Consider the following 16,204-nt stretch of genomic DNA (forward strand, 5'->3'; position numbering starts at 1 on the left):
TCAGAATAAGCTGTCGAGTCTACACAGACTGTGTGGATTTATGATATCTAAATCTAATATTTACAATTTGTTCTCTCAATAAGATAACAATTTAATCACCATTCGTATAACGCCAGCGTTTCTTGAACAGGTTCGCTTCGCGGTGCTCCAAGGCTTGTCTGAGAAAACACGAATTTCACGTATAAAGTAAACATGATGTACCAACATGGGAAAAGATAAATCATTTATAAAACACCCAAAGCTGAACCGCTACAGTGCATATTGCTCCGTGATCGAAAACTTTTAAAAATTCAATATTTTTGAGCCTTGCATTTACTTCTCTGTGTTAGAACCTTCAAAGAGAAATAGAAGATATTTTTGATGGACGCAATATACCGCGTCTCGTTACTTTTTTTATTTGATCAATTATTTCTTTCTCTCTATCTTTCTCTTTTAAAATTGCGCGTGCAAAATTGCATGCGTGGAACGCTTGGGAATCTTTCGCGAGCAGAAACGACGAAGAAAATTGAGAATCGCTGCGTCACATTAATATCGCAGAGAGCGCGTCTTCCGGCTGCAGGATGCCGTTTATTATGCCGGTATCGCGAACTTCTCGGAAAACGAAATGCAACTAAAATAACCGGAGGCATCCTAGACAAGCAAGCGATTTTCCGAGAGCAATTGTTATACGGAGCCAGATTAATCGCCGCTCGAACCGGTTAAAACGGCCCCGACCGCCTCGGCCCATTGTACGCGGCTGGATAACGACCCATATTTTTTTTTCTAGAGAAATCAATTTTTGCTCTGGTAATATCTCCGGACGAACTGGGTAGAAAAGTGTGTGTGACGTTTCCTAGTCGCGACCTGTTGTCATGTCGCAAAGGCGAGTCGTTACAACAGAGTTATTTTCCACGCTGATAAGATAACGCGGTCCGCTGGGGGTACCGGAGAGTCAGATGATTTCTTGCCACTCGATGACGCCCGACGATATCTCCGTTCAGTGACGCACAAAGCAACGCGTTATTTTGGTTAACACGTGATACGCGAAAACAATATATACGGACGCAAATTGATGATATCTCCGTTGTATTGATTATTAAACAAAACATGTATTTGCGAAAGCCGTGAAATCCGCTGCACTATTATAGGGAGCAAAGAATACGGAGAGTGATATCGCATTGATTACAAAATACTTGCATATATGGATATCATTTGTGTAGATACTGTAGATGTGAAGTAAAAATTATACGAATACCGGTATGTTGTCGTGTAAAATTACTACGACCGCAATTTGAATGTTAATTGCGAGAAATACACGCGATGAGCTGTGCATTACGTTATTAATTTGACATACAGATAATTCAAACCGGAAGCGGAGTATAGCTGAGAGTATCGCGAACGTTGCTTTTTTACAGCACAGAATTCAGAAAAACTTTTTCCTCAATTAAAGTTTAAACTCGCACATTACTCGTATATAGAAAATATTTTTCGCGTTCCAATTATCGTCTCAAATTATTACCTCATATTATTTTAATTGTGGTCGGTAAGCATTTGAAATTTGATACTTTGTTCCAAACACACGCCAAAGATCCGTGCTTTCATGGTGCAGCAATCAGTCGCCGGAGAGAAATATTAAGAATTGAGTTGTTTGCGAGATAGTGCGGATGCGAGAGTGAAGGCGACGAGACGGCAGAGAGGGAGAAAGAAATAGAGAAAGAGAGACAGAACGCAAGATGATTGCACCAGCGAAGAGTCGTGGAGATATCATGCTAATACGATTATTTATTGCTGAATCGCGGACCCCCAGCAGCAGCAGCAGCAGTTGCATCACTCTCGCTTCGCGCACCCCGGGCATGACCTCGTCGAATTGCACAACGATGGAAAATATATTTTGCGCTACACGCACTCTTTAACGAACGCAGGACGCGATAATATCCGCCTTTTTGTACTGATGCTATCATTTGCAAATTCGTCCGACGAATAAATCTTGCCGGATTTTGACAACGACGGCACATATCGTCGGGCTTATTCCGCGATTCGACAACACGGGTCGACAACACCGAAATATAACGAGCTATCGCGAAAACTGTTTATTTCTTTTTTTTTCTTTTCGTTAATCAATTACACGCTCGTTTCTCTCGATTATGTCTCCATTTACAACTTTCAATAAAACGCCGAAATTTTATATAAACGTTGGATGTGTAATACAGGCACCAAGTAAGATTTTAAAATTTTTTTAGATATAATCTAATATTTTTTTCAAGATAATAACAAGAATTAAATTCGAATTAAAAGTTTAAATGCGATATGCGGATATTCGATGAAAAAAAAATGGAGATATCATGCTGTAATACGATTATTTATTGCTAAACCCCCCCCCCCCCCAGGGGACCCCCAGCAGCAGCAGCAGTTGCATCACTCTCGCGTCATGCACTCCGGGCATGATATTAATATCTTAAAAATTATCATACTTATTATCTTTGATATGTGTAAGAATAAATTAGTAGCATTTATTTATGAAATAAAAAGTATCTCAACCATTATATGTTACTTATAACAATTCAATTTATAGAAACATTCCTTCTTCATTCTCACATGTGATTGATATTGCAAATATCGATGAAGAAAAAGATTTTGATGGAAAGAATGGAATAATGCCATGTTATTTGTACAGCTCAACATTCCTAAGGAATAAATGAATGAGTGAAGAAATTTTAATAAATTTTTGTATCCAAATAATTCCGAGTATTATCTTAAAGAGAAAGAGAATACATATCAGACAAATTTGCGTTTGTTTAGCTTTAAAATTAATTTGTAATCTTTAAAATTACGGATTTGGAAATGAATCGTCGTGCAGATTATTAAATTACTTAGTTTTAAGATAAATTATACGATTAGATAGTAAAATTACATCTTATAATTTTTATTTATGTAATTTATGGAGAAAATATGATAATTTCTACTCTTTAACATCACGATTCTTCATTTAAAAGATAATTCGAAATTGCGATTGAAATTTCGGGTATTAACAGGTCAAGTAGTATCAATGACCGATAAAGCTTTTGATAAAAAAGATCGAGTATATACAAAGAATTTTTCTTAATTTATTTACTGAAACCGTTGTATTAATTAAATACTTTCAAAATTAATAAAAGTGCAAATACATTATAATAAATAATATAGGTAAATAATATTATATAATAAAATTTCAACAATTTTTTTAAATTACGTTTTATATCATTGTAAATTATATGTCAGGTTTAAATACGTTAAATTAATAACTATTAAATCGACACCTAAAATAGTAACATGAAATAATGAGGATAGTATAAAATGCTAAATAAATAATAAAATAATTTTATTTCTTTTATTTCTCATTTCTCAAATACATGCAATAATTAAATGAGTAATAAAATAATCTCTTTTATTTCTCATTTCTCTTACTTGATATATATACACAATATACCATAACGCTTTTATTATTTCATTACGTAGTCATCGCAAGATGTCATCACCCCATTTTTTCATTTCGATTTCCATTTATTTCGTTTCTATTTGTTTCAGTTCATTTCACTTTTCAATTTCAATCTATCTCAATTCCATTTCAGTTTCCGTTCTATTTCTGAGTATCTGCGAAAATAGTCGATAAAGAATAATATTGTGAAGACGCACGATATCTTCCGTTACGTTCAAAGTGTCGAAATTGTCTAAACTGAACGTTATTGACGGAATGTTTCCGGCTAAAATGCGGGGTCAACAGATTAAATCGCAAATAGACACAATTATATCTGAACGCGTTCTGAAAATGCCTATCCAAGCAAGGTGAGGGCATTCGTGACACCGAATGCACGCGTTACACACTCGAGCGGCTCTCGCCGGCGAGCGGAGCAGCCGGGAAGAGGGAGCCCTCAACAATTTACTCATGGCATGATCGTCCGCGAGTGGGGATTCCGCTATAAGAAGATAAATGACAGTACAACGAAGTCAGTTTACGGTTGGACCATCGTACGCGCGACACCAGCTGCGGAACCTCGAAGTTCTCATTTTGTCCACGTTCATCTCCGAAAGCCGCTGCAGCGTTTTGCGAATTTTTTCACGAGCACGAGGAAAGACACCGAAAAGGTAGGTCCCGCACATATTTAAATTCGGCTCGTCGATCATGCCGCGCACGGGAAGCCGTTCCGGAAAAATCTGACACTTGTTGCTGACCTTTTCGTCGTCGCCGGCGTTACGTAAAAATGTAACGTAATAAAAATTCGCGAAGTATCCGGGAGATCTTGCCGGTGAGCATATTTCCGCGAAGTAACGTGTAACGTAACAGCGGTGCAATTTTAGGGAAAAAATTTTCGAAGACTGTAACACTTTTAGAACCTTATTGCTTTTCGAATTTGCACTTTGCGATCATTGTCGTCAAGGGCGGTCTTTACCTTATGATTATATAAAATTGTATAAGGAAAAAGCTCGGAAAAGCAGGACTTCATAACATTTTGCAAACACCAATGACTTTGTAACGTTTGACAAGCGTCGCTCCAATAACGTTACCTTGTAGTTTATATATCCATTTAGATTGATATTTAACATGAAAGATTAGATTAAAATGCATTGACTGGACGAAAGAGAATCTCTGGTGTTGCTAAGCTGGAAACAAGTGTGCATCTACCTATTTAGCTTATGTAACTTTCACTGACTAGCAACTAGCGACGTCCTGTTTCTCTTTAATAATTCCTGACTGAATAAATCGGCGAGTTATTTCTTCGAATAATACTTTATTAAACTTGATCTTACATAAGAACCTATAGCGATTAATTACACAATTTCCGTACATGGTGTTGTTTTCCCATCACATCCGTATCTATAGTCAAAATATATGAATATTATTTTTATTTACAAACCAAGGTATATAAATATTATTTCTAAAGTGGAAAATAATAACTGTTCTATATAATTGATATAAATTAATTGTTAGAATTGTTTCTTGTGAAACTATATATCGGGATATTAATGATTATTTACTTTAAATTACTGAAAACGAAAGACTTCTCGAATCTCATGAATAAATAATGAATATTATTCGTTGTTTTATTCGAGAGAGATTTTAATAGAATTTTTATTTAACTTTTTATCACTAATTTATTAAATGTTATACATACATATAATATAACTATATTCTTAACATTTTTAAATAACTTTAAATTTGTGTAAAGAATGATATTTATTTTATTTATTTTTTACCAATTTCTGGATTCTTTCTTGAAAATGCAGAAAATGTCACCCTTTTATTATGACTATATTAAAAACCGACAGAACATCTAGTCTTATTGATTAAAATCTAGATTGTTAACATTTAGTTCAGTGCAAATTTACATTTATTTTTATATAAGATGTTACGTACGGAAATTTTATCTTGAAATTTCGGACAACACACGTTGAAATTTTTGAACGCTTTAGACGACGCACGCTAGCTCGGAATTCCGAGCAAACGCTCAGGTCAATATATAAATATTTAGTTTATCCTACGATTATCGGACATCATATTGAGATATAGCTTTGACCGTCAGCAATCATCTATCAACAATCATCATGCTTACGATATATTTGATCCAACAATCGATAATTGTCTGTCATCGATATTGATTTATATCTAACAAAAATCAAAGAATATATTCGCGATGCTTGTCAACCGTTACAAGTGCGTATTTGCTATCAATTACGGACGTTTCGATCAGTCAACCGATCGTAAACCTCTTCTGTGAACGAATTAGAAAACGATGCTTGCATATAAAATCTCTAGAAAACATAGCAATTATTAGCAATCAGTATTTAAAAATAGCAATTTAATTGATTTATGCCACGCGGAAATGTTCGGTCGAGATTACGTCGCCGCGTCGGAACGCGCTGCGATCAGCGGTTCTTCTCTATTCAATAAGACAGAATAAATAAGGTGTTCAAGGGCGCTATGTTTGTTCAAGGATAACATGTCGGCCAACTTCAGAAGCGTTCTCATAAGCGATCCCGTGGACGAGTCTTGCGGGGCGCTGCTCGCCGAGCACGGTATTCCGGTTACCACGAAATACAGGCTACCGAAGGATGAGCTAATCAACGAGCTGCAGGTGGGTGAATTTAATGCCGCAAAACTGCATGGAATAGCGAGCAATTTCCTGAGATTTATTGAACCGAAGCGAACCGTCTGATGAGGGTTCATCTTACACAAAGTTATATATTCCGCTCAATATCCGATATCGAAGATTGGTTATAAAAACAGGGCGATCTTTATGGACAGAGAACGTAATTTAAACTCTAAAACTTGGAAAGGAATTCATTTAATAAGTTATTTCAATCCTTTCCCCGTTCTCTAATATTCCACAACGTTCTGATCCTAAATTCTTAAAGACTATTCTAAATTTTAATCGCGAGATGACATTGATTGTTCCCAATTGAAGATACCGGTCTTTTTATAACTTTCTTTTACACTTCTGAACTCATAAAACTAATTTTAAGCCTGATTTATTTTAAAGGCAGCTGCACACATTTATGAATTAGTAGCTGCAGTCATTGCTTCCGTGGATCCCGTGGACTCAATCATTGTTTTTATTTTAACGATTATCTAATCGTAACATAATCGAAAAAAATATCCACAATTTAAGGAAAATTTGTTGCTACATTTGTATCCATTTATTATCGAGTAATATCTGTATTATGAAGCTTTCAAGATTTATTCGTTTCGAAATAGCATATGATAAGCAGTAGATTTTAACGATAAGCAATCAAAGTACAATGAGGTATAATCGCTACAAGCATCCATTGTACTTTTCATCTCAGATATCGATTAGTAAAGCGTATCCACATTCGTGGATAAAATTATAATCGTCGAAAAATCGCGCGATTTATCTTCTCTCAAGAGTAGTTATTGGCAATTGAAATCACGATTTTTATCGATATGCGATCGAGTGAAAAATATCAGGTATCAGATGAGGAGACTCATCGATAACATTAGATTGCGTTGGAATTTGTGTGCGGAAGATAAACACACTTATGATAATGAATCTCCCGTCGAGAAGTTATGCGGGAAAGATATGTAGAAATATTTTTCAAACGCAAGTCTGTACACGAGCCAAATTTTTTAGATGCTTTCATTGTTAGATGGCAGACACGAATATATATATTTTTACGGCAAAATGCAGAAAATTGTGCGACTACAGTCAAACTGTGTTTTATCGTGGATAAATAGGCCTCGTTTTCGTCCACGCGCTAAACCGATTCTGCCAATCAAATACTATCTGCAAATATTTTTTTTCTATAGTATACGCTTTATATCCGGCGTAATCCGGATTTCGATAAGCCGATTGAACTTACGTAAGGATGGGGTTCTGTTTTATATAAATTGACATCCTGCTATTCCGTGCCAAAATTAAATAAAATTGACAAAATTGTCTCGTTTTCTTTTAAACATATGCGTAAATAAAAAATACGTAATTAATTTATAATATTTCGTTAACTGGGCGACTGCTAGTTAGTACTATTCTAGTTATTTATAAGTACTAAACGAAAGGAAAATAAATCTAACAGTAGTATATTTTTTTATACATTTATTATTGCAATTACCAAAAAAGTTATCTATGTTGTAAAATGAAGTAAGATTAATTCTCTGAATCGCTATAACTTTACATAAACACAGTTTGAGCTTTTCAAAATGTAACTAATACATTTTAAAATCTTTAATAAATTTAAGACGAAAAGATTATATTTTTCTGGCGTTATGAAAAATAACTCGTCCTCCCACTTCACATTTTGTAGTAATTTTCTAATTTTCTAATTACGTATGTACATTTATATATTTTTCTGTAATCGTCGAAATCTGAATTTCAGATAAATTCAAACTAAAAATAATTCCGTAGAAAATAGTTCCATTCTCCTAGATCGGATAAATTTTGCTCCGTGTCTGACAAACACCAATCTATCTTAAGACAGGACATTCTCGACCTAATGCAATCATTTTATACGGGCGTAATGTGTATGCAAGTAGCATGTGGGACGCGTCTTGCTCTCTTTTCCTCTCCCTCTCTCTGTCTCTGTCACTCCTGTCAGTTTCTCTCTGTCCCTGTTTATTCTTTCTCCTCTTAATTGCTCGCGTTCGAGTCGGCGATCCGGTTATATCCAGTTGACTCGGCCGGCGCGGATACCGGTTAGCTGCGACGGGTCGTTGTACCACCGGTTTGCTCCGCATGTACGCATGCACACATGGGCGCCCGTACAAGGAGATTTGCTCTATCCCGTTCGCCATTCGCATTTCTCAATAGAGTCTGTTAGGTTCCCGCTCTCAATTTCTTCTCTTTACCTTCCGTCTGGGGGGCCTGGACCACGTCCTCCCGTTTTACAGAAAATCCAATAAAAAGCATCCCGCGTCGCATCTGTGTCGCGAGCCATTCGTTGTAACGTAAGCTGAGGTATAAAGATAAAAAGAAATTGTAACGCAGCTAAGAAACTCCTGCGCACAGCCGCGCGTAGATAATTCGAAAGAAATTCGGAGAAATTGGAGATTTCGCGGAGTCTCTCCTAGGTACACAAAACGTAGATGAGAAAAAAATTCGAAGTAAAGAGCAAATAGAGATTCAAGTAAAAGAAAGAGAAGATTTTCTAAAATTCTCTATTTATAACAGAAAGAGAGAAAATAAAATTTCTATACGAAAAACGAGTCAATTGAGGAAAACTAGTAGAGGTTTATTTTACGAAGCTATGAATTTTTAATTATCAAAATTGGAGAATGTTACGATTGCCAAAAGTCTTTTGTTATTGTTATTATTTCTTCCACATGTTCACGTTTGAAATTTTTCTCACAAAAGAAAATCATTCCTTCGTCTGACACATTTCTAAACTAATATATAAGAGGTATCTCTCTTTTTCGTGTCGCAAGTTATTATTAATCGGTGCATGAAGTATCTTTTAAACATGTTTTACGTATATATTACATAATGTCGTTTCGATACTTTGTTTTCGTGCATTGCAGCTCACGTAGTCTGCGAGTTCGTTCGATTAGAGAAATATGCATCGATTCGAAGAAAATAACTACGACAGACGCCCATGCGACCGCACGCGTTATCCTTATCTCTATATTTTTACGCGGATAATTATACTGAGGCCTGAACTGAGATTAGACATGGAATATATTTCTCTCCACTTTGCGCAAGTTCAGTAACCAGTTTGCACAAGTTCACAAACTGTGGTCACAAATAAGCAATCAGCTGAATCACATTTCCTAATCATATGAGGCACAGATATAGCTCATACATTTTTTTTACTTATTTCGCGCTCTCGGTACAAATAAAACGATATAAATTCAGAAACTATTTTTTTAACCCAGAAAATTTTTAAACAAAATGACAAGATCTACAATTTTACTTTCGTGATATAAATAATAAAAGACAAATAAATTCGGTCGACTTGAAACTTGTATGCGACGTAATGTAGAAATTTATATAAACACTTTCTGTTAAAAAATATGTAAAACAATTTCTTATTGCAACATAGGGGCTGGTTACATTTTATAATATCTTTAAACGTGGCTGGAAATTTTAATTCGGATTACATTTTCTATTATCATATTCTAAATAAATTACGAGACTTAATTTATGTGTTTAAAATAATATTACGTAACAGAGATACGCACGCCTCAGTAATACCGATAATTTATCACTTCTTTCTTTTCAAGTACAGATTCATTAAGCTAAATTACCATTTACTAAATAAAATTTTATTAATTCACATTATATTTTTAAATTATTCTCGGAGATAAAATGAAAATGTATATATTTTCTCTCTACAGAATCACGATGCCCTTATTGTCCGATCTGAAACCAAAGTGACGGCGGACGTTTTCGCCGCTTGCCCAAATCTCCGTGTGGTCGGACGAGCTGGTACCGGCGTCGACAACATAGATCTTCAAGCTGCCACACGTAAAGGAGTAATCGTATTAAAGTACGTATACAATCCCAAACTTCTATCTTCTCCGTAATACAGATAAAGAAGTTGAGAAATAGAGTATATTTCTTACCACGAGAATTTTGGCATAACAGCTCTTCTCAAGTGTATCAATTCTAAACGAGAAACTTCCATTTGACGTTTTATTCGAAAAATTGGAAAAAATTGATTTGAGAAAAGCGTACAAAAGCTGTAGTTAAAAAGCGCCTCTCAATCAAAGCTCTTTTTCGCCTGAAAGACTCTTTAAAATGGTTCTCCAATAATTTATTTTACAAGGTTTGCTGGAATCCCGTCAAATAGTAAAAGAAATTTTCTTTCACCAGACTAATTATTTAATTAGCATCTCTGCACGATTTATTTAATTAATTGAATCTTGAATTATTCCAGGTAGCAAGGTGACGTCTAATTGACGTCCAAAGACGTCTCTAGACGTCAATTAGACGTCATTAAGACGTCATTTGACGTCACACTGCTACTGGGGATGTTTCCATAATCGAGATCAAACTCAAGTAACACAAGAAGCGACTGAAATAAAAAATATCACAATTATTTCGTGGTCGAACCTACAAATTACAATATCTGGCACGTAATTTCATCGGTTTTTTTTTTTATAATTGCAGTACCCCGGGAGGCAATAGTATCAGCGCTTGCGAGCTAACATGCGCCCTGATCTCCTCCCTCGCGCGCAACGTCGCGCAAGCCGCACAATCGCTGAAGGAGGGCCGATGGGACCGGAAACTGTACTCCGGATACGAGCTGTCCGGCAAGACCCTCGCGATCCTCGGAATGGGTCGCATAGGCCGCGAGGTAGCCTACAGAATGCAGAGCTTCGGCATGAATATCGTCGCCTTCGATCCGATCTTGAAGGACGAGACCGCCGCCGAGCTCGGCATCAGGAAGCTCAGTCTGGAAAAGATATGGCCTATCGCCGACTACATCACCGTTCACACGCCGCTCATACCTCAAACCAGAAGTACGAATCGTTCAGTTTTAATATATTAATTTGATGCAGAAAGGTCAAAGCGAGAAAGAAAAACATGGAGTTTCGAATTTTTAAGCAGAGTAGAAGCAATGGCTTCGACACACTTTTTCCATCTGAAAAGAAGTTCTTCAATTTCTTAAACTCAGGAACTTTATTTCGAAGGGAACTTAATTGAAAAAGAACGATAAATCTTTTACGTCAATCTATACTATATACTATGTACTATATACTATATACATCTATATGCAGCCATAAAGATGTTATTAATTAAATTCTATAAAACTTAATTGGAATCCTTATCGGAGTAGTTATAAAGAATCTTAATAATTTTTTATTTACAAAAAATTATGCATGTTAAGAATAATTGAATAGAGTAATATTTTGTCGTATCATAAAAAATGTATGCTCAATCGTGCATTGTTTGCAGATTTGATCAACGCAACGACCTTGGCAAAATGCAAGAAAGGAGTATACATCGTTAATGTCGCGCGTGGCGGTATTGTTGATGAGGAGGCTCTCTTGAATTCATTGAAATCCGGCCATTGTGGCGGAGCAGCTTTGGACGTCTTCGTGGAGGAGCCGCCGAAGAATGCGATCACTTTAGAGCTCATTAAACATCCAAGAGTCGTTCCGACGCCTCATCTCGGTATGTACAACGCTTTATTCAAAATTTATATGTCATCACAAATATCATTAAATTAAAACAATTTACTTGAAACTATCATTTCGACATCAATTTGATATTCCTTTTATATTTCCTTATTTAAATATTATAGGAAAAAAGCTCAGCATACTCTCTCCCATATCTTTTTAACTTTGAACGACTCAATTATGGAAACAATGGAGATAACAATAATTTATTCGATTGCAGGTGCCAGCACGGCGGAGGCCCAGCAACGAGTAGCGGTAGAAATCGCCCAGCAATTCTTGGCTCTGTCCGGCAAGTCGACGGAGTACGCCGTCACCGGTATCGTAAACGCCCCGGTCTTATCTGCGGCTATGACGATCGAGAACGAACCTTGGATAGAATTGTCGAAGAAATTGGGTCAATTGGCCGGTCGCTTCCTCAAAGGCAAGCTGAACACAGTCATTCACAGCCACACCGTGGGGAACGGCATGCAGGACAAACAGTTCATTCATACAGCCGTTCTGGTCGGCGTATTAACCGGCCAGACGAAGAACGGCTTGAATCTAGTTAACGCACCCACTCTGGCGCAAGACATCGGCGTAGAGTTGCAAGAGGGCCACATCGAGGATGACAATAAAGCGGTCGTAGTAAAAGTTGGAGAACATATCATTAAAGGTAATATCGTAATTTAGTGTCATGAAGAAAATGAATTTCGATTTATTTTCAAGAATTCTCTCTATTGCTAGAATTTTTTTATTTTTGCTATTATCATTTAAAATGTTAAGGGTAATTAGAAGACTTAAAGAGCTATCTAGAATTTCAGTCAAAACAGAATTTTCCCAAGTTTCTGTAGATTAAAAATTTTTTAATTAATCCATATTTATTGTGTATATATTACACTTATAGTATCTGTTAAAAAATTATCAATATAATGAAACACATTATTCTAATACATCTACAATTGAAAATTACACACACATGCACACACATTACTGATATAATTGTGTATATTACAGGAACTGTGCGTGACAATCAGTCGCTGTTGCTCGCTTTAGACGACGCCGTCTTTGCCAACGGCATCGTGCTCAGGGACTACATTTGCTTATATCGCGCGAACCGAGTGCAGGATCTCGCCAGCATTGTGAATGTTTTCTCGTCGAAAGGCATCAACATCCACAATTTGAACGCTAACGGCAGCTGGGTCATCATTCAAACCGATCGGGAGGTTCCGATCCAAGTGGACGAGATCGAGAGCTTTTGAACGCGTCCGCGTGCTTCCACGAGCGGCATACTGACAATAAGTGATCCTTGAGAAGAGAGGGGAAACGCGGAAGCCCGAATTTTGAAGAATCCAGTATTGTCCGACCGCTACAAATACGCGGGGAGCTCTTATGCTACTCTAGAAATATGCATATTTTTTAATTATAATTATATAAACTCCATTTGTAATATCATTATTTATTATCTGATTGTTAAAGTAGATGATTTAAGAAAAACGAGGTAAATCAATATTACTAATACACACTACGATAAGTATTTTTTTTCTTTAGGATGAAAACTATAAAGAAACATAGTGAAATATTCTCGTTTGATTATATACAACAACGTATTAATCGTTAGTAAATAAATCACACTTTTCACACACATACACACATAGAAATATAAAAAAAGATATATAAAATGTGTCCATATAGGTATTTATATTTTTGTATTATTAGAGACTTTGTTAATAAAACATCACATTATCAAATCACCAGTTCCGTGTCGTTATTGACTGTACAAGGGTCTAAGCGCCTGCATATAAACTATAGCTAGTTTGCTGTACAAAAGAGATAAGAACTATTCTAATTAAAAAAGCTGATCTTGTGTAGCTTCACTAATGTTGGTAAAAAGTCTATAAAAAATATATTTATAGAGAAAAATTCTTATGGGAAAAAATAGCATATGAGAATGGCCGATTTTAGCATCTAGGCCCTTGCAGTGTCAAAATATGTTACCCTACAAACGTACATTATTTATATTAGCTTACGTGATTCACAATCGCTTTTATCGTTGTTTTTCAATGTAAATTGTAATTTGAAACAAGCACATCCAATGTTCGAAAAGACCAACGAGTTCTTTGGTAATTATTCTCGGATTTCAGGTGTTCATTATACAGCTTGCAATAATTGTACATGTATAAATTGTTTTTGCATCAAATCAAATTGAAATGTCTGTCTTATAAAAAAAAAATAACATTGGCACGTGACATAGCGTAATGGAATATCACATTTTTCAATGTATATACATTGTACTTTTTAACAAGATAAACAGATAATGAAAGCAACGGAATCCGACGTTAAAGATACAGTATAAGTAAACTAACTGCAAACAATTTACCAAATTAATGTATATGACGAAGGGGGATATTTTTAACTATTATAAACTCTGGTAGATAAATGTGCAGTCTTGCAGTTAATACAAGCAAGAGTAGCTTTTTAGTAGAATACGAAAAAGGACTATTTATAATACACTAAATTGCAACAAAGTCGCGCGCTTAATAAATATTAAATCGAACCGGTTTAACAAAGACGTCGCATTATATTCTTTCGTAACTGTCCGCACGACAACAATTGAAGGTGAAGACGACGCCGTCCTGCAAAGAACAGAAGGATAATGTTCTCGATCAGATAGAATAGCAGCTGCCGTCTTACCAGAAGAATCATAGCCACTTACTCTGACTAGTGAAGGAAGCTTGCACCAGAAATCATGATTAGGCACCATTTCCCAGCCTGTTGCTCCCCTCAATGTCCTCAGCACTATGATACCACCAATGAAGTATACGCCAGCGATGACGAAGAAGAAGATAACCAAGACGGAACCTGTAGACAATCCCTTTTCTGGTGCTATCTTACACCCGTATGGCGATACCAACTTAAAAAACTGTAAATATTATTAGTTAATTTGCATACATAATCTATTATGATAATAATAAGCAGTATTATCGCTATTTACAAAGTTCTTAGACTCGGGACTCGCAGAATCCAATGAAAAACTCGTTTTATCTTCCGGAAAGCATACAATATTTATCGTCAACTTGATGCCATCTTGAGAACCTATTTCAAAAATTGGAAAAGGGCCTTTAGTCGACAATTTCATTTGCGTCTCTTCTACTTTCCCAGTTAGTGTCTTATTTTTGTCCGTAGTGTTGTACATCATACATAGCTGCAAGAATATAAGTAATATTTATAACTGAGATACTACAAGAGAATACACAGGCATTACGTAAAAAATAGGCGAATAACGGAACAATGCATTTCTTAATTGGCCACAAAACTGTCTTAAATCTTACCGATACTTCAGTTTCATTGGCACTGCATGTTGTATTTTTCATTTTTACATTTGTGCACGGATGAAAATATGCTGTCCAATGATCTTGATTAGCAACCAATAGTCTGAAAATTAATTGATTAAGCAATTAATATTTTATAATAAACTGTTCTAAATGTCAAATGTATTTTAAATAAATATTGAAGATTTAGACATGCGACAAATATGGATATTTGACATTTAAATATCGAAGATGCAAAAGCATCGAATGTTATACGTGGAAAAATAAAAAATAAATGTTTAAATAAGTACAAAAATTATGTAATATTGTATACAAAATTTATAAAATTAAGACGTTCGGGTCATCGTTTGTTTAAGCAATTCTTCATAAGCTTTCTTGCCAGAAAACGGTAGATTTGTACTAATACTCTTCCCCTTTTGTTTTTAGGAACAAGATATAACGGATACTTCGTACGACGCAAAAACAAAGGAAAGCCGGAGGACGGAGAGGTTAATAGCTCGAGTGATCTACCAACTCTGCGTTAGCGAGGCCGGTCAAATTGTAATAGTAGCCGTCCGGTAACGAGCAGACGCAAGGTGCCAGCTGCGTGCATTCCGACGACGTCAGGTCGCAGAACGATATTAGAAATAACGAAAGCACGACAACCGCATTAGAACGGCACATCTTCCCCGGGTTCGTTTCCGTTGACGTTCGCTCGTATTTACTCGTTCGAACCCTCGACAAGTGAGTCAGACGACAACCGCGATAGCGTTCGCGCGAAGTAGATGTCGTTCATATGCAATTCTCTAAAAAATAACCGGTCGTAGATAAAATGTAAGAGATTAGGGTGTTATCAATTGTCAAACATTAATTACCGACAAAATTATAAATTCTCGAAAATTGACAAAATAGCAAGAGTGAAGTAATTATATAAAATTCCAAAGAATTGATAAAATTAAAAGTTTGAAAACTTAATCCATGGAATTTCAATTTTCGAAAATCGACAAAGTATCAAAGAAATATAATTGGGGGTAAAAGATATATATATAGAAGATGACTAGCGACACGAAGTCAGAAAAATATAACAAGATAGGAGATAGAACAAATCAAAAACTCCGAATATTGTAATTTCAAAAGCTTCATTATAAATTCTCTTTTATTATTTACACTGATATACATACATATATAAGACTATAATTATATTTCTATTTATTTGTAACTATAAATTATAAATACGTTTATTAATTTATATTTCGTTTGACGTGTAAATATGATATATAATTTATACAATGTGTTTTATTTTAAACGTCCACTTCAGTTACTTCTTACT

The 16,204-nt window shown here is 35.6% G+C and overlaps 2 protein-coding genes across 2 annotated transcripts; one reads left to right on the top strand and one right to left on the bottom strand.

The window, feature by feature from the left end:
- Positions 1 to 3,943: 3,943 nt before the first annotated feature.
- LOC139770787 (hydroxypyruvate reductase) lies at positions 3,944 to 13,317 on the top strand. Its single transcript, XM_071702980.1, has 7 exons — positions 3,944 to 4,101; positions 5,949 to 6,089; positions 9,800 to 9,951; positions 10,575 to 10,927; positions 11,364 to 11,582; positions 11,808 to 12,239; positions 12,581 to 13,317. Exons 2-7 carry the CDS (start codon positions 5,955 to 5,957, stop codon positions 12,823 to 12,825), a joined length of 1,536 nt encoding a protein of 511 aa, XP_071559081.1. The 5' UTR covers positions 3,944 to 4,101; positions 5,949 to 5,954; the 3' UTR covers positions 12,826 to 13,317.
- LOC139770788 (uncharacterized) lies at positions 13,246 to 15,615 on the bottom strand. Its single transcript, XM_071702981.1, has 5 exons — positions 15,410 to 15,615; positions 14,896 to 14,998; positions 14,559 to 14,768; positions 14,280 to 14,486; positions 13,246 to 14,199 (listed from the first exon to the last, which is right to left on the bottom strand). Exons 1-5 carry the CDS (start codon positions 15,556 to 15,558, stop codon positions 14,143 to 14,145), a joined length of 726 nt encoding a protein of 241 aa, XP_071559082.1. The 5' UTR covers positions 15,559 to 15,615; the 3' UTR covers positions 13,246 to 14,142.
- Positions 15,616 to 16,204: the final 589 nt, after the last annotated feature.

Source organism: Temnothorax nylanderi, unplaced genomic scaffold, assembly GCF_030848795.1.
Source record: "Temnothorax nylanderi isolate EJ_2023f unplaced genomic scaffold, tnyl_v1.0 TNYL_tig0033_pilon, whole genome shotgun sequence".
Lineage (NCBI taxonomy): Eukaryota > Metazoa > Arthropoda > Insecta > Hymenoptera > Formicidae > Temnothorax > Temnothorax nylanderi.